An 18755-nucleotide genomic window follows, 5' to 3' on the forward strand; every position below is an offset into this window, starting at 1 on the left:
GAATCGAGCACCGGGGGAGCAAGCCGGGAGGCGGCGAGGAGGGAGGGAGGGAGGGAGTGTCAGGCCGAGGGTTCTGCGATTTGTCGGGGAGGATCCCCTCCTGGGACAGTGGTGGCGATGGGGAGCGCGGCGGGGGCGCGGCTGCCGGGAACCCCAGCAGCTGCCCGCCGGGGGAGCGGCAGCACGAGAGCGGTGTCGCTTTGTCGGCGACGCTGCTTTGCTGGCACACGGCGGCGCGCCGTCGCGACGCTGTGGGACGCTCGGAAAGGGCTGGACTCTTGGCAGGACCGGGAGCCGGAAGGTCCCGTGAGACCCCCTCCTCCGCGTCATCCCGCCCCCCCTCTGCCTCCCTCCCGCCCCTTCTCGCTCCTGCTGCCTGACTCCAACGAGGGTTTGTTTTCCCGGGGGACACCCCGCGTTTTCCGGCCGCCCCTTTCGGCTCCATCCCCTCCGTTAACTCTCACACCTTCGTGCCGGTGTCTGACCGGCGCCGTACGTGGGAAAAGGGACACGTGCTTTTTGGGCTGGGTGTCAGCCGGCTGGAGCCCCGCTGCTGTCGGTGGGGCGGCCGCGCTCCCTCCCGGCCGCGGGGCTCCCAGCGCTCCGTGCAGTTATTGGCCGGGACTCTGTGTGCCGCTGTCGGCCAATGCTGGAGCGGGGGATCGGGCGGCCCGGCCCCGCTCGGAGCCGGGACGAGGCACAGAGAGACTGAGAGCGAACCGGGGAGTGAGTCAGTGCCGTGCCGCCGAGCAATGTCCCTCTCCCCGCCGCACGCCGCGTCCCGGGGCGCCGGGCAGCGGCAGGAAGGGGCGAGCTGAGGATTTCAAGGAGGGGGCAGAAGGGGAGCGCTGCCGTCCTGTGCGATGAACGGCGTCGCCGCACGGAGCCGCGGGGTGACGACGGGGAAGGTACTGAGCCTCTGGCTTTTGCTCGGCGCTTCCTCCTGGGCTTCCGCCGCCATCCGCTATGCGATTCCCGAGGAGGCGCGGAGAGGCTCCCCCGTGGGGAACGTGGCGGCCGACCTGGCGCTGGACCCGGCGCGGCTCTCGGGGCGCCGGCCGCGGGTAGTGTCCGGCGGCAGCAGGAGGTTCTTCGCGGTGGATCCCGGGAGCGGCGCGCTGCTGGTGAGCGAGCGGATAGACCGCGAGGAGCTGTGCGGAGCGCTCTCCCCCTGCTCCCTGAGCTTTGAGATCGTGCTGGAGAAACCGCTGGAGCTGTACAGCGGCGCCGTGGAGATCCAGGACATCAACGACAACGACCCGGTTTTTCCCAGCGGCCAGGCGAGGCTGGAAATCAGCGAGTCGGTGGCGGCCGGGGCGCGCTTCCCGCTAGAGAGCGCGCAAGACCCCGATGTGGGGATTAACTCTTTGCAGACCTACCAGCTGAGTGCCAACCCGCACTTCGTGCTGGATGTGCAGACGAGGGTGGATGGCAGCAAGTACGCGGAGCTGGTGCTAGAGAAGGAGCTGGACAGGGAGGAGCAGCGGGAGCTGCACTTGGTCTTGACTGCGCTGGATGGAGGCAGCCCGCCGCGCTCGGCCCACGTGCAGATCCACATTGACGTCGTGGACTCGAACGATAACGCCCCGGTCTTCAACCAGTCCACCTACAGGGCAAGCGTAAGGGAGAACACTCCCAGTGGCACCCTGGTCGCCAAGATCAGTGCCTACGACCTGGACGATGGGCCCAACGGAGACATCGTCTACTCCTTCAGCAGTCACACGCCAGCCAAGGTACGAGAGCTCTTTGCTCTGGACTCAGCCACAGGGGAGCTGAGGGTCAAGGGGCAGCTGGACTATGAGGAAACAAAGCTGCACGAGGTTTACTTACAGGCTAAAGACAAGGGTGCTGTTCCTGGCATAGCTCATTGCAAAGTGCTGGTGGAAGTCGTGGATGTGAATGATAACGCTCCAGAGGTGACGGTGACTTCTGTGTACAGCCCTGTGCCTGAGGACGCTGCCCCAGGGACGGTCGTAGCTCTTCTGAGTGTAACAGACTTGGACTCCCAAGACAACGGTCTGGTGAACTGCTTTATTTCCCCTGGGATCCCATTCACGCTCAGCTCCTCTCTCAAAAATTATTACACATTGAAAACCAAAGCAGCTCTGGACCGGGAAGAGGCATCTGAGTACAACATCACTGTCACAGCCAGGGACTCAGGCTCACCACCCTTGTCTGTGGTAAAACAGATTCTGGTGCAGGTGTCAGATGTCAATGACAACGCACCCAAGTCTTCCCAGGACTTCTATGATGTGTACGTGCTGGAGAACAACGTGCCTGGCATCCCCATTCTTAATGTGAGCGCCACAGACCCTGACCTGGGGCGCAACGGCCATCTCACCTATTCCCTCCTGCAGGGTGACACCACTGTGGGTCACCTCTTCTCCATCAACCAGGAGAGTGGCACCCTCTATCTGCTGACCTCCCTGGACCATGAGGACCAGGTGGAGTTCAGCATGACAGTGCAGGTCCAGGATGGTGGCTCTCCGCCTCTGGCCACCAACCTCTCGGTCAGTGTGTTTGTCACTGACCTCAACGACAATGCCCCCACTGTGTTGTACCCCCTCCCCAACTCCACCTCCCCCTATACCGATGTCGTGGCACCAGGTACTCCTGCGGGCCACATGGTCACCAAGGTGGTGGCGGTGGACGCAGATGCAGGGTACAATGCCTGGATCTCCTACACCCTGTTGCAGGCCACTGACCCAACCCTCTTCTCAGTTGGGCTCCACAGTGGGGAGATCTTCACAACCCGCCAGCTCCAGGAGGATGAGGCTCCTCAGCACACGTTGGTCATCCTGCTGAAGGACCACGGGGAGCCTGTGCTGTCTGCCAGTGCCACCGTCTCCATCTCCGTGGCTGAGAGGGTCAAGGAGGTGCTCACCGACCTCACTGACATGGTGCCCGCACACGATCCCAGGAGGCACGTGACTTTCTATCTCATCTTGGCTGTGATTTTGGTCTCGGCTGCTTTCTTCATCACCATAGTGTCGGTGGGCATCTTCAAGTGCTACAAGTGGAGGCAGTCAAAGGAGCTGTTCAACAGCTCCAGGAGCACCCTGTACAGGACACCAGGGCCCTTCCACCACGTTGATGCGGTGCGAGGTGGTTTCATGCCGCCCAACTTCTACCACCAGGTCTATCTCACCACGGACTCTCGCCAGAGTGATCTCCTGTGTAAAAAACCCTTCACTTCCAGCCCCCTGGGGAGCCGCCAGAACACCATGAGGAATGGTGAGCCAGGACCATACCACCAGATTGTGGGCACCACCAGCCGGCTCCCCACGCCCACCGAGGTAATGTAGCCCCTTCCTGGACAAGTCCCAGTGCTGGGCTGGTCCATGCTATGTGCCCATGGCAGCAGACTGGGGCTTGGGGGGGATATTCAGTTGCGCCATGTCTCTAAAGGGTGGTTGACTTCTTCAAAATCGAATGAGGCATCCTGTGCGTCGATGACATTTGCACTGCGGTGAGCAGGGTCAAGTTAGTCTGTTCATTCCGGGTAGTGAGTACGTCTTTTGGATGCAGTTCTGGGTACACCTTGCACGGCTAGCCAGTGGAAGCCAAGGTCAGCTTGCAACCATTTACAGAAAGTCTGCTGCTCGTGGGGTTTCCTTCCCTGTTCAAAATGAGAACTAAGTCCTTGCAGGTCCAGGCATCAAGGGGGGCCCGCAGTCCCTCTGCGCTGTGCCCCAGTGTGGGACAGCAGAGGTGGGCTGTGAGCCACCAGCTGCTTGTGGGGCACCAGCACGTCGCATCCCACCATGTAGCACTCAAAGCTGAATGATGATGCTAGTCCCCGACTGTGGCTGTAGAGCTGTCCCTCCTGTCCATATCTCACTTTGACTCCTTATGGTTCCGGTTTTATTTCCATTTAAGCACTGTGAGGATGCTTGTCTCGGGGCGGTGGGGTGGGACTGCAGGCTTCCACAGCTGCTCTCAGGGCTCCTCTGAGCTGGATGCTGAGTGGTGAGCCCACCACCCAGGTCTTGCTTTAGCAGCCCTATTGCAGTTTGTAATAATGCTGTCTCAGGGTGATGTCGAATGTCCGGGCTGAATAAACTGCAGACAGGAAGATGTTTGCGCATGGCAGGCAGCTCCCCTGCTTCTTTCCTGGTGGGAATTGTGCAGCTTAATTTGAGAGCTTTCAATTACGGGAACGCGGCAATCCTCAGGGGTGAGGCTGGGTGGTGGATCCAGCAGAACTGGGGGGGTCTGATGGGTTTCCAAGGTGGTTGGTGCCGGTCTTGTGTCCCCTCCTGGGAGGCTGTGAGTAGGATCGAGTGGTTTCTCAGGGCAGAAGGGAATGAGATGCAGCAGAAGCTGTGCACAGGCACAGGGCTGTGTGTGCTGCCTGCTCGCTGCAGCTGAATCACAGGCAGAAGCAGAAACCTCCCAGAGTTATTTTATGCCTTTTATTATTTTTTTTCCCTCTTGCGTCGCTGCTCACACTCAGCACTTATCTGCAGCAGGCAGGAACGGCTGCGACAGCTGCCAGAGCAAGTGTTCCTCTCCCTTTGTACAGGTTGTGTTACAGCTGGGGACAAGGATGTCCCCCAAACCAAAGGCTCCTGGCAAGCAGCTAGGGGAGGGGAGGCAGGCAGTAAATGATTTGAGCTTGGGGATGGGGATCACCCTGGTGGTAACAGGCAGGGGGTAGGCTCCCCAGCCCCCCAGGGCTGCCAGAAACCAGCTGGGCCAGCATCGGGCCGTGGTTTTTCAGGCTTTGTGGTAAAAGATCCAAGCCACTGCTGTGGACTGTGTCATGCCCACCAAGGCTTTGCACCCCTGCAGGGCAGCAGCCAGCCCCCAAAAGTGATGCGGTGGGGACGGTGCAGCCCACCAGGCCCCAGCCTCAGTGCTGGCCCTGTCAGTGGCAGATGGTGTCTCGTGCCATGCAGGATCCTACTCTGCTCCCTTCAGCTGGCTGTGTCGGAGCCCTGGAATGGGGGCACCTCCTCCTCCGTCCCTGACACCCCGTTCCCCTCCCGGCTTGTCATCGTCCCCATCACGGGCCGCGGCAGATCCCCCCAGGTGAGCTGCCTGCCACTTGCTCCATCCACCTGGGACCCTGTGAGCGGATCCCCCCGGGCCGTGTGGGCTTCACCAGACCCCTTGCCGCGGCAGCAGCGCCCCGCGGTGCTGGTGGCAGTGTCTGTCCCCCCATTACCCTGCTGCACTGCTCGGGGGCCTGTCTGGGGTGGGGACAGGGCACACGGCAGGGCCACGGTCACGGCGAGTGGCACCGTCGGGAGCCCTTGGGGCACGAGTGCGGCCGAGCGGGCTGGCCGGCGGGGAAGCGGCTCGTCCAGCGTTTTGCTGGGCTGTCCCTTTAAGAGCTTCTCCCCCACAGCGGAGCGGGCAGTAGGCGGGACCTGGGCGGCGCTCTGCACCAATCACGAGCCAGGAGCGAGAAGTCTCTCCCTGATTGGCAGCAGGCCGTCCCGCCCCGTGGCTCTGGGAACGGGCCGGGAGGGGCCGCGGCGGGGGGGGGCTGGGACGGAGGCTGAGCCCAGGCTCCCTCGACGGCGGGGCCCTGGGCGCCGGGACCAGCCTCGGCCCCGTCCCCGAGGTCCCCTGGGGGCCCAGGCAGGGGGGGGTCCAGCACGGTCGGAGCTGCCCCCCCCTCCCTCCAGCACCGCAGGCCCTGGGTGCACCCAGGGGAGGTCAGGGGGTCCCGGGTGCTGCCCCCCGACAGGGACTGAGACCCCTGCGGAGCTTCGATGCCTGCTTCTGCCGGGTGCGAGGCCTGGGCCTCCTTCCTGGCCTAACGCCCTGGCCTAACGCTGCGATCTGGTGGTGACCTGGGGGGCTTGTCAGCTGGCTCCGTGTGTTCACAGCGACTTGGGCACTGCGGAGATTTACCTTGTCTTGGGGCCAGGGCGGGGAAGGGTGCCTGGGCAGGTGGGCATGGCCAGCACTTGTCTTCTGGCTCTGGCCTCCCCTCTGATCCCTGCCTCTGACAGCCCCAGGGGCTGGCAGGGGTGGGCATCCCTTGGTGCGAGCCCTCCCAGCTGGTGGTGGCACTGGTGGCAGCCTTGCTTGCAGGGCTGATGCTGGGTGCGGGCACCAACCAAACGGGCAAAGCGTTTGCTGGGGGGTAGAAGGGGTGGGAGAAGAGCCCCTGGCACCTCGGGGCTCAAACAAGCACCTTTTCATAGGGCATGAAAAGTCCTTTGGCCCGCGTTCCCTACAGCTGCCCTTTGTCTGCGGGCGCGATGTGAAGCCACCATTGTGGGAGCGGGAGCGAACAGGGAGGGCTTGTACCTAGCGGGCTTCCAGGACGTGCAGTTTCCCAGAGAACGGGAAGCGAGCTGCCGGAGCAAGTGACTCAGGCTGGAGGCCGGGGGTGGCAGCCCCGCTGACGCGGGCTCGGGCCCCCGCTTCCCGCAGCTCCACGGAGCCCCCATTGGGTGAGCGGGGATGGAGCTCTCGGCCAATTGGGTGCTGATCTGAAGCGGGGGGATCTGCTCCCCCCCCCCCCCCCCTTCACGCTGGGGCTGTGATTCAGCTCCCCTCCCCCAGCCCACCCCCTCCGCTCGGATGCTGGCAGCCAGAGCTACAGCCTGCTACAGCCCCGGAGCTGCTTCCCGAGCCGTGGAAGAGAGACCTGGGGATTTTTAGCAGCTCCCTGGTGCTGGTTGTGTCCCGGGTCCGGCCTTGGGCCAGATGCGTGTGAACATGGAGAGCATCAGCCTCCAGCGACCCGCCTGGAAATGGCAAGTACTGAGTTTGTTTTCGCTCTGCGGCTGGGGCTGGGTCTCCGGGCAGATCCGCTACTCGGTGGTTGAGGAGTCAGAGGTGGGGACCGTGGTGGGGAACGTGGCCCAGGACCTGGGCTTGAAGGTGGAGGAGCTGCCAGGCCGCAGGCTGCGCCTGGGCTCAGAGGAGAACCTGCGCCACTTCGCCGTGCGCCTGGACACCGGTGCGCTGGTGGTGAGCGAGCCGTTGGACCGGGAGCGCCTGTGCGGAGCTGCTGCCAGCTGCGTGCTGTCAGTGCAGGTGGTGACAGAGAATCCCCTGCAGCTCTTCCGCCTCGAAGTGGAGATCCTGGACGTGAATGACAACTCCCCCAGCTTCCCCACCGCCCACCGCAGCCTGCGCATCGCCGAGTCCGCCGCAGTGGCTGCGCGCTTCCCCTTGGAGAGCGCGCAGGACCCTGATGTGGGCACCAACGCCGTGGGCTCCTACCGGCTGAGCCCCAACTCCCACTTCTCCCTGGACGTCAAACAGCTGCAGGATGGCAAACTCTTCCCGGAGCTGGTGCTGGAGCGTGCCCTGGACCGGGAAGAGCAGCCAGAACTGCAGCTGGTGCTGACAGCTGTGGATGGGGGCAGCCCGTCCCGCTCGGGCACAGCGCAGATAACAGTCCAGGTCTTGGACATCAATGACAATGCGCCCACTTTTGACCGTGCCACATACAAGGTGCAAGTCCTGGAAAACACACCCGTGGGGGCCCTGCTCCTCCGGCTCAATGCATCGGACCCTGACGAGGGCCCGAATGGGGAGACACAGTACTCCTTCGGGGTGCACACCTCCGACACAGTCCGGAAGCTCTTCGCCCTGGACCCCCACAGTGGTGAGGTGCGGGTGAGTGGGGCGCTGGACTTTGAGGAATCACCCTTCTACGAGATCCACGTGCGAGCCCGTGATGGTGGTGTGCCGGAGATGGAGGGGCACTGCGTGCTGCGGGTAGAGGTGGAGGATGCCAACGACAACCCCCCGGAGGTGCTGCTCACCTCCCTGCTGAACCCAGTGCCAGAAGACACCCCACTGGAGACCGTTGTGGGGCTCTTCAACGTGCGGGACCGAGACTCGGGGGCCAACGGGGATGTGAGCCTGGAAATCTCCCCCAGCGTGCCATTTGCCATCAGGTCCCTGCAGAACCACTACTCCCTGGTCACCCGGGAGAACCTGGATCGAGAGTCCACCTTGCAGTACACAGTGGAGCTGACCGCCCAGGATGGAGGGTCTCCTGCCCTCACCACAAGGCTCACACTACTCCTCAACATATCTGATGTGAATGACAACCCACCACGCTTCTTGCAGCCCTCCTACGATGCCTTCCTCCCGGAGAACAGCCCACCAGGCTCCCTGCTCTGCACCGTCTCTGCTTCAGACCCCGATGACGGGGACAATTCCCGTCTTGTTTACTCCATAGAGGGTGGCCACGTGCAGGGTGCCCCTGCCTCTTCCTATGTCCACATCAACCCTGACAATGGCAACCTCTATGCTCAGCGCACCTTTGACTTCGAGCTGCTGCAGGTTCTGCCAGTCTTGGTGGCCGTGCGAGATTCGGGGTCCCCCCCTCTCCGCGCCAACGTTACAGTCTACATCTTTGTGCTGGACCAGAACGACCACCCCCCCACCATCCTGCACCCGGCCAGTGATGGCGAAGTCCCAGCACCCCAGAGAGTCCCGCTGTCTGCCCCACCAGGTTACCTGGTGACCAAGGTGACAGCGGTGGATGCAGACGCCGGGTACAACGCCTGGCTCTCATACCGCCTGCTGCCACAGTCCACCGACCCGTCCTTGTTCCACGTGTCCCTGTACACCGGGGAGGTGCGGACGGCACGCGCCCTGCGGGATACCGACGTGGCGGCGCAGCAGGTCCTTATCCTGGTGGCGGACAACGGCGAGCCACCGCTCTCCACCACCGTCACCATCAGCGTGGCCCTGGAGGAGGAGGCCTTGGAGGAGAGCTACAAGCCTCGGGATTTCCTGGCTGGTGCCAAGGAGAAACCGGACCTGACCCTCTACCTGATCATCGCACTGGCAGCCGTTAGCACCGTGGCACTTGCCACCGTCACGCTCCTCGCCGCCCGGTGCCTGCTGCGCAGGGGCCGTGCTGCCGCCTCACCCTGCTGCTGCTGGCTGAGCGAGTCGCCGTCCCGGGACTTCTTCAAGCACTCCAGCCCGAAGCTGCAGCTCAGCTCCGACGGCACCCTCAAGTACATGGAGGTCACCCTGCGGCCCACCGACTCCCAGACCCAGTGCTACGGCACCTGCTTCTCGCCCGGCTCCGACCGGAGCGACTTCACCTTCCTACGCCCCTGCCCGCCCCCCGGCACCCTCCCGAGGGAAACCGGGGCTTTCCTCTCCGCTACCGGCACCCTGCAGGACCCCGGCCAGGTGAGCGCCCCGGGGCCGGGGGAAGGCGGTGCCGGGCCGGGGCCGGACGGCGCCGACCCCCGGGGCCGCTCCCCCGGGGCTCGGCGGGGCGGGGGCCGCCTTTGTCCCCCCGCCCCGACGTGAGGGGCGCGGGGGGGGGCGGCGGCCGCCGTCGCTCGGGTTCGCGCCGCTCGGCAGCCGTTGCGCGCCGCGATTGGTGCCGGTGTTGCTGTCCTGGGGAAAGAGCGCGGCGATTGGCGGAGCGCCGAGGCACTCGGAGCCAATGGCGGGGCGGCTGCGCGGCGCCCCCCCCGTCGAGCCGCGGCCGCCCCAAACAATGAATGGGAGCGGTGAGCGCTGAGCACGGCGCCGCAGCGCGGGCGGCCTCCGCCGAGGGCATCGCTCCCCGGCCGCCGGCCAGGATGCTGGGGGCAGGGAAGGCGGGCCGGTGCCTGGGGCTGCCCCGCGTCTTCTCTTTCTGTTTGTTCTTGCACAGCTCCTCTGCCCAGATCCGCTACACCATCCCGGAGGAGCTCACCCGGGGCGCCTTCGTGGGCAATGTCGCGAAGGACCTGGGCACCGATGTGGCGAAACTGGCGGCAGCTAATCTGCAGGTACTGTCCGATTCGGATTCCCAGTACTTCTCGGTCAATGTGAACACTGGGGTTATAATGGTCAGTGAGCGGATAGACCGGGAGCAGCTCTGCGGGCAGAACGCCCGCTGCTTCCTCCACCTGAAACTCGCCATTGAGAACCCAGTGGAGTTTTACCGCATCGAGGTGGAGATCCTGGATATCAACGACAACCCGCCAGAGTTCCCCAGCGATGACGTGTCCTTGCGCATCTACGAGCTGGCGTCCCTGGGTGCCCGCTTCCCCATCCAACCTGCCCAGGACCCTGACGTGGGCACCAACACCTTGCAGACCTACCACCTGAGCGCCAACGAGAATTTCAACCTCAATGTGAAGGCGCGCACAGACGGTGGGAAGTTCCCCGAGCTAGTGCTGGAGAGAGCCCTGGACCGGGAACTCAGAGCTTTCCACCACCTTGTCCTGACCGCTGAGGACGGGGGCTCCCCTCCCAAGTCCAGTAAGATGCACATCACTATTCAGGTCCTGGATGCCAATGACAACCACCCGGTCTTTGACAGACCATCATATGGAGCCCGCTTGGTGGAGAACTCGCCGCTCGGCACCCTCGTGGTGAAGCTAAATGCCACCGATGTGGATGAAGGGCCCAATGGAGACATCCGCTACTCCCTCAGCAGCCACAACTCAGCTGCCTTACGCCAGATCTTTGCCATTGATGAGCAAACTGGGGAGATCCGTGTCCAGGGCAATCTGGACTTTGAGGAGGCAACGGTGTATGAGATCGAAGTGGAAGCCAAGGACATGGGGTCGCCTACAATGGAAGAGCACTGCAGCGTGGTGGTGGAAATCACTGATGTGAACGACAATGCTCCCGAGGTCATTCTTACCTCCTTCTCCAGCTCCCTGAGTGAGGATGCACCACCAGGCACAGTGGTGGCTGTCATACACGTCAGAGACAGGGACTCCGGTGAGCAGGGCAAGGTCCAATGTCATGTGTCTCCAGATCTTCCCTTCCAGCTGCGCAAGGACTACGAGCACCAGTACTCACTGCTAACCAGCAGCCGGTTGGACCGGGAGCACGTTGCCTACTACAACGTCACTGTCTCAGCCTCGGATCTGGGCAGTCCCCCACTCTCCCGACACACCATCTTGCCCATTGCCCTGGCAGATGTCAATGACAACGCGCCCCATTTTGAGCAAGCGTCCTATGAAGTGCTGGTGGCAGAAAACAACCCGGTGGGCAGCGTGCTGGTTACCATTTCTGCTGTTGACCCTGACTCAGAGCAGAACTCCCGCCTCTCCTACTCCATCCTGCGAGCTGGTGGGACAGATCCAGGCCTGGATCCAACTCGCTACCTCTCCATACACCCCACAAGTGGCCAGGTCTCCGCTAAACTCCCCTTTGACTATGAGCAAACCACCTATCTCCAGTTCCACGTAGAGGTCTCTGATGGTGGCTCCCCGGCCCTGAGGAACAGGACACTGGTTCACGTTTTTATTGCGGACCAGAATGACAACGCCCCGCGGGTGCATTTCCCCAGGGTCGGGGAGGACTCCACCACCCAGTTGCGAATCTCCCCCTCCACTGCCCCTCCTGCTCTCATCACCAAGGTGGTGGCCATAGATGCGGACTCGGGGCGCAATGCCTGGCTCTCCTACCACCTCGTGGAAGCCACTGAGCCGGGGCTCTTCAGCGTGGCCCTGCGTTCTGGGGAGATCCGGATCACCCGGGCCCTGCAGGAGACGGATGCTTCTGCACACGAACTGCTGGTGGTGGTCCGGGACGCCGGGGAGCCCCCACTCTCCACAGCCGTCACACTGGTGGTGGTGGTGGAGGAGCGGGGCCCTGAGGCCCTGCAGGGCTCTGAGGCTCAGGGCGCAGACGGTGGGGGCTTGCCCACCATCACGCTTTATCTGATTGTTTCCCTGGTGCTCATCTCCACTGTCTCACTGGTGGGACTGGCGGTGCTGGGCGTGCGGTGTCTGCGGCGGGGCCCTGCGCCCACTGCCCAGGGCTGCTACGTGGAGAGCGTGGCCACGCTTCAGCCCCCTCCCAGCCACGTTTTTGGGCACTTGCACTACGAGCCCAAGCAGGGGGACACGGTGATGGGCGTCCAGGTGACAGCCACGGCACCTCCAGCCCCGCGTTACCGCTCCTGCTTTTCGCCCGTCTCTGACATCAGCGAATTCGTGTTTGTGAAACCCTCCGTGGGTGCAGCCGGTGCGAACCCGCCGGAGCCCAGCGAGGTGAGCTCGGGAGCAGGCAGCGCCGTCCCCAGCCCCACGGCAGCCCCGGCACCTGCGGGGCTTGGATCTCCCCCCACCCCCCAGCTCGGGACGCGGCCCCCCCGGCCGCGGGGTGGGGGGGGAGCCTTGCCGGCCGGTGCCCGCTCTCAGCTGCCGGGAGTCCCCGGTTCCCGGTGCCGGGAATCCCCGGCGCCCTCCCGGCGCGGCGGGGGCGGAGTGGAGGCGGCGGCGGGAGCGGGCGGGGGGGGAGGCAGCTCCGTGCGTATTTTGGGGAAGGCGGTGGAGGAGGGAGAGGAGGAGGGAGAGAGGGAGGAGGAGGAGGAGGGGGCTGTTGAAAGACGTAGAATTGTCACTCGGTCCATCCCCTCCGCTCGCCGACTTTGTGCGCCTTCTGTGTGCCGGGGAGCCGCTCAGCCGGCCGGGCTGCAGCCGCCCCCCCCCGTCCCCTTCCTCCCCCCCTTCCTCCCTTCCTCCCTCTCTCCCTCCCTTCCTCCCTTCCTCCCTCCCTGCCCCGCTCCCGTGGCTCCGGCGGCGGCTTCGCCCCGGCGCAGCGCGCTCGGATCCAGCCCGGGCGCGGGGGGCTCCGGCGGCGGCGGCGGCGGCTCCCGGGACCGGCAGCGGGGAGAGGCTGCTCGGAGCCGCTTCCTGCCGGCTCGCACAGCCGGCTCGGCATGCCGAGGGGCCGGGCTCTGCCATGGCAGCTCCCGCTGCTGCTCGCAGCCTTCTCCAGCCTGCAGCCGCCCGGCAGCGCCCAGCTCCGTTACTCCGTGCCCGAGGACCGAGAGCCGGGCTCGCCGGTGGGCGACGTGGCCAAGGACCTGGGGGTGGAGGTGCGGAGTCTGGCAGCCCGCAACCTGCGCCTGGTGAGCGAGGGTGAGCGGCGGCACTTCCAGGTGGACCTGGCGGCGGGCGTGCTGCTCCTCGACAGCCGGCTGGACCGCGAGGCGTTGTGCGGGCAGAACCCCGCCTGCTCGCTGCACCTCCAGATCGTCCTGGAGAACCCCCTCCAGCTCCACCGCGTCGAGGTGGACGTCCTCGATGTGAATGACAACGCGCCGCAGTTCCCCAAGCCGGTGGTGGCCTTGGAGATCACTGAGGTGGCCAACCCCGGGACTCGGCTGCCGCTGGAGGTGGCGGAAGACCCGGATATGGGCTCCAACTCCATCTCCACCTATGAGCTCAGCCCCAGCGAGCATTTTGCCCTGAGTATCAATGTGAGAGGGGATGGCGTTAAAATGCCCGAGATCGTACTCGAAAAAGCACTGGATAGAGAGAAAGTGGCTGTTCATCACCTAACACTGACAGCCCTGGATGGAGGGAATCCGGTGAAATCTGGCACTGCTAAGGTCACCATCCACGTCCTGGATGCAAATGACAATCCTCCTGTTTGTGACCCGCCCATATCCAAGGTATATCTGGAGGAGAACGTGCCGGTGGGCACTCTGGTCACCAAGCTGAATGTCACCGACCTGGATGAGGGTCCCAACGGGGATGTGGAGTATTCTTTCAAAACCAGCAATAACGCACCTGGTAAATTCACCAGGCTGTTCACCTTAGATGCCCGGACAGGGGAGATCAGAACCAAAGCCCCGCTGGATTACGAGGAATCCAGTGCTTACGAGATTGCGGTTCGAGCCCGGGACAAGGGGTCCCCGGCCATGGAAGGACACTGCCACCTGCGAGTGGAATTAATTGATATCAATGATAACAGCCCAGAGATTGTCCTGACCTCGCTCTCCAGCCCAGTGCAGGAGGACGCAACCCCAGGGACGGTGATTGCCCTTATTGGTGTCAAGGACAGTGATTCTGGTGACAACGGGCAGGTCCGTCTGCAGATAGCAAAAGAGCTCCCATTTAAACTGGTGTCATCTTTCAAAGAGCATTTCTCACTGGTCACAAATGGTCCCCTTGATCGGGAGAAGGCCAGTGGATACAACATCACTGTGAGGGCTACAGATTCAGGGTCCCCACCCAGGGCCACACAAAAAACCTTCTATCTCCAAATTGCTGACATTAATGATAATGCACCAAACTTCTCCACCCCTTTTGATACAGCTCATGTTCAGGAAAACTCTCTTCCTGGAACATCTGTCTTTTCAGTGTCGGCATCTGATCCTGACGAGGGTAGTAATGCCAGGCTGTCTTACTCCATCCTGGACAGTGGCATGCAAGACATACCTATCTCGAGCTATTTTCGAATAGACCCAGACAACGGTACCATCTACACCGTGCGGGCTCTGGACTATGAGCAGGACAAGATGTTCCAGGTGCCCGTGGAGGTGAAAGATGCTGGGTCTCCTGCTCTGAGCAGCACTGCTGTGGTCCATGTGTTCATCCTGGATCAGAATGACAACGCCCCCACCATTGTCTACCCGTCTGTTCCCAAGGGCTCTGCCTTTCACCAAACCATCCCCTCTTTGGCAGAACCCGGCTATCTGGTTACCAAAATTGTAGCTGTGGATGCCGATAGTGGCCATAATGCCTGGCTGTCCTACCAGCTGCAGGAGACCGCTGAAGCTGTGCCTTTCCTCGTGGAACGCCGCTCAGGAGAGATAAGGGTTGCAGAGGCTCTCAGGGAGACAGAAGTCCCCCACCGGCTGGTGGTCGAAGTGAGGGACAATGGGACACCGTCCCTCTCGGCCTCTGTGGTGATAGTCATTTCTCCAGAGGAAGACGGAGTGCAGGACTTTGCCAAGTCCTTGGACCTCCCCAAAACATCTCCTAAGGATACCAACCTAACACTTTACCTCATCATCTCCCTGGTGTCCATTTCCCTCGTGTCCTGTGTGATGTTCGCCGTGGCGGCTGCCCGGTGTCTGAAAGCGGGCTCTGCCGGCTGGACCCTTGTGGGCTGCTGCCGAGGGTCTGCCCGCAAACCCACCTCCCATTTCCATGGGCAGCTGAAGCCAGATGGCTTCATCAAGTACCTGGACGTGGGAGGAGCGGGCCTGACCTCCCAGGCACAGAATTACACCTCTTGTTTCTCCCCCATGTCTGAGCAGAGCGATTTCCTCTTTGTGAAACCTTTCAGCCATTCTAGCACTGCGGAGACCATGGCTGCCTACGAGCAGGTGGCCAGCACCTTAGCAAGTCCCTGTGATGGGGTAAGAGGTGGGGGGGTTCTCACTGTTCTTGCTACATGCAGCCATCAGCGTGATGCGAGCTGCCTGGCTGCTCTCTGGCTATCCTGCTGCTGCAGGAGGTGGCTGCAGGGCACGAGTGTGACTGTCCCCTCCTGGGAGGTGGCAGGGGAAAGGTTTGGCTCTGCTGGAGGTGGGGGAAGGGGCTGGGTATCGCCGTGAAATCAAAGCCTGAGAGCTTTGTCTTGGCCCCGTCCATGCTCTTTTCTTTTTAAAGTGATTCCTGGCACGTTTGGGAAAGTGGGGCTGTGGGTGCTTAACTCCTTTATTCTGTTTAAGCCCTTTATTCTCTCCACCGTATGGAAGTAGAGCCAGGAGGAGGTGACCTGAAAGCAAAGTTGCTTGGTGTTTCTTTTGCTCTGTTTTAGAGGTGCTTTGTGGATGTTTCTCACTTCTTGACTCTCAAATGTTATTAATTACTGATGGTGCCCTGGCGAGGGATTACTTTCCAGCCTGGTAGTTTCAAGCGAGAGGTTGAATTCCCTGCTCGGCACTGAAATCAGTGTCATTTTTTGCAAAGATCCTGGTGACCTTACATGCCCTTGGACTTGCAGAGACCTGGGCAGCGGCGTGCTGTGAAAACTTTAGCCATGTGTATTCGGATGTCTAAATACAGATATAAGTGACTGCATTTAGCTGTAGCTTTTTTAACTTTGGGATATAAAAAGTAAAGTCACTTTGTGTTGTAAATGCCTGCCCTAAATTTGAAAGTAGTAATTGTAACAGGAATTCAAAAAATAGATTGGGAAGGGCTTATCTAGTGTGTGGGGGGGTGTGTGTCAGTGTGTGCAAAAACATGTGGATCTAAAATCTGGAGGGCAAGTGTTCAAACAGGGTGATTTGCATGCAGCACGGGTAGCGGTGGAGCCTTTATTCTAGGGGACTCAGTAATTTATTCTAATGTATTCTTTCATGAGAATCATCAAAGCTGTGGCAAAATTAGTAAAATCACATCTGCTGAAGAAAAATCTAGGTCAGCTGTACCCGTTTTCACTTTGCCTTAGTAATTGCATGTACAAGCAGAATAATCCTATAAAACTGATGTTCCACTTTATAGGCTGTGATCTGCTCCTTCCTAAGGTAACTGAGAGAAATGTTGTCCTTTCCAGGTAGTGTATTATCATTCTGGAGTTAATTAAGAAGATTACGATTTTCGGAAGTATGCGTCTTCCAGACAGCAAACAGTTCTGCTATTTAGTGCTCTTCACAAAGGCGTGATTCAAACAAGAATATGCAGGCCTGCTTCGTGTCCTTCCTTATTTACAAAATGCCCATTGTCTGATGCTAAAATAACAGGAGCAGTAAGTGATACAAGGCTTACTAATGAAGTTGCAAAGTATGCTGCTGTGTCTGAAGTTTATTGTGCCTCCTAAACAAATAATGTCATTTTTTTTGCTGTCGGAAGTTCATTCTTTTCTCTGAGGACAGAAAAATATTGTAATGCTCCAAGGCTACAGCGTCTAGGAAAAGTCATTCAAATACAATGTGTGAAATCAAGATCTCAGGCAGGCCTTGTTAAGGACAGAAGAAGGACAGATTAGGAAGGTCTGTTATCATTTCACCTTCTGGCATTAAAAGCATCTTTCTAGATATCAATTAGCTCTGCCTCCCCCCCTCCTCCAAGCTCATTACTTTGGTACGATTCCTCCTGCTGGATTGATGCCCTTATCAGTTTATTTCATGCTTCATTTCTTTCACAGCCTGGTTTCCTGAGCTGCTCCAGAAGATTATTTGCTGAATAGTTTTTGTCATGCTTTTTTAGTATTCATGCTGGTTCAGAAATACTCAGAAGAAAAAGGTGGGGGGGGGGGGGGGGGAGAAGCAGCTTTTTTTTTCCCTGTTGTTCTAATTGATTTGTTTTACTTCAAAAGACTACGCTGATATTCCAGGCTGAAATAATCCAGGATTGGTTCCCTTTCAATTTTCAAAGGCAAGAATAGACGTATTAAAACTCTTTTCTATTTTCTCTGCAGCAAGCTCAGCCTAACACAGACTGGCGCTTCTCTCAGACCCAGAGACCTGGAACGAGTGGGTAAGTGCATCTTTCTCCATGTATGTGTCGGGCGAAGGTTTTGTTCCTTTCCGTGTTGCTCTCAGTGCTGGGAAGTCCTCATCGGGCAGCTCTGAGGATGGGGTTTCCCTGTTGCTGGTAGAATTGCCCAGCCAAAGGGCCAGAAATAAGGGATGTTTCTGTGTCAGCTCTGTTTGATGGTGATGTGAAAGCTCTTTGCAAAGGTGTCTTGTGTTGGTGTTTACAAGAACAGTTAGGAACGGTGGGGAGGTGGAGCTGTGAGAAGGTTAAAGGACTGGAAAACATGCTTCATATAGACAGGCTTGTTATCTGAAGCACATTTTTGAGCATTTGGTCTTGATTTCTGCAGATTCAGAGTCCAGTATCATGATTTCTACCCCTGCTTGGAGGCCAGGGGAAATCACTGTGAGTCCTTTTACCAGCCGAGCTGCTGAAGTGTGTTGCTTGCTCTGGCTTGAGCATCTCATGTCCTACTGCTGCGTGAGCCTCTATGGCAGCCAGAGATTGTGTGGATAGGCCCTAGGTCCCCAAAGGCCCTGCTAGAGAAATGTGCCCCTGCCCCATCTAACTGAGCTTCATTTTGTTTGGGTGTTTGGAACCTGTCCTGCATTCCTTGGGAAGCACCATCACCAGCACAGGGTGGTTCCTTGCTTTGTCTGGGTGCAGAGCCATTTGCGCTCTTCCCCCTAGAGCTGGGCAATGGGGCAGAGTCACTAAGGAAGGCGAAATTAAATCTAAGGGGTCAGGAGACTAACAGGAAGGAGCCTGGAAGGAGACCCGAGCTCTGGTCTCACTCTCAAAACCGTGGCTGAGTTTTTGCTGATTTGTGCATAATGTCAAAAAGATAACAAGCCCTGGCAGTAGAGCAGAGACTGGCCTCCCAAATGAGCACCCGTCCCCCGATCTCTTTCTCTTGCCTCTGGCCCAGAAAAGTTTGCTCTTTGTGGTCCACGGGGAGAAAGCAATGATGGAAAATGTTGAGCAGGTGCCCTTCACCTCTCATGTCTTCCCTCCTAGTGCTTAGGCATGGGCAGAGGTCCTCCTCAAGGAGGGAGCTTCCTGGAGGGCCGTCAGGGTAAGAAAGGACTTACCTTGGGGGACCACCTTCCTCTGCAAATACCCCAGCCACAGATTATTGCGTATGAGGAGACTGGCTCCAGGATAACTCCTATGCTAAAAGATTACAGCAGCAGGAAGAAATTTGGGTGCTGTGCTGCCTTGGCTGGCTGGCTCAGGCCCCATGTGGCTGCAGAGGAGTCACCACATTCCCCGTGCTCCGTGGTTCCTGGTGGCCTCCTGGGCAGCTCCCAGGGAGGATGTGACCATGCCGTAGTGCCATCCGTCGGGTCCTAGATTTCGGTGTCGGAGCTTGCAGTTAAACACTGGCAGCAGCTGGTTGTGTCTGAGTCTTTCCCTGGCTCGGCTCGATCTTTTAGCTTAGCAGAAAGAAAGTTAAGAGACTGCTGATAGTTGTAATGAGCATTGCGGCAATTAAACTTTGTCATTAGCCTCTCCTGGCCGAAAAAGGTAAAATGGATTGAGGATTTGATGTAAAGCTAAATGTATTCCTACTAGAAACTGAGCATGGGCTTTAAAACAAGGCTATTGCTAGTAAAGTTTTCTCAGAGCTCTGTT

At 59.8% G+C, this 18755-nt stretch overlaps 1 protein-coding gene across 1 annotated transcript in view; it reads left to right on the forward strand.

The window, feature by feature from the left end:
• The first annotated feature begins 323 nt into the window (after positions 1–323).
• LOC310881656 (uncharacterized protein) overlaps positions 324–18755 on the forward strand; it is a 33205-nt gene continuing 14773 nt past the window's right edge. The window contains exons 1-5 of the mRNA XM_083799167.1: positions 324–3296; positions 6625–9251; positions 9608–11948; positions 12293–15052; positions 17062–17120. Coding sequence (XP_083655293.1) covers positions 864–3296; positions 6625–9251; positions 9608–11948; positions 12293–15052; positions 17062–17120 — 10220 coding nt within the window. The 5' untranslated portion in view covers positions 324–863. The remainder of the gene's footprint in view (positions 3297–6624; positions 9252–9607; positions 11949–12292; positions 15053–17061; positions 17121–18755) is intronic.

This window comes from Anser anser (genome assembly GCF_964211835.1).
Source record: "Anser anser genome assembly, chromosome: 14".
NCBI classification, from domain to species: domain Eukaryota; kingdom Metazoa; phylum Chordata; class Aves; order Anseriformes; family Anatidae; genus Anser; species Anser anser.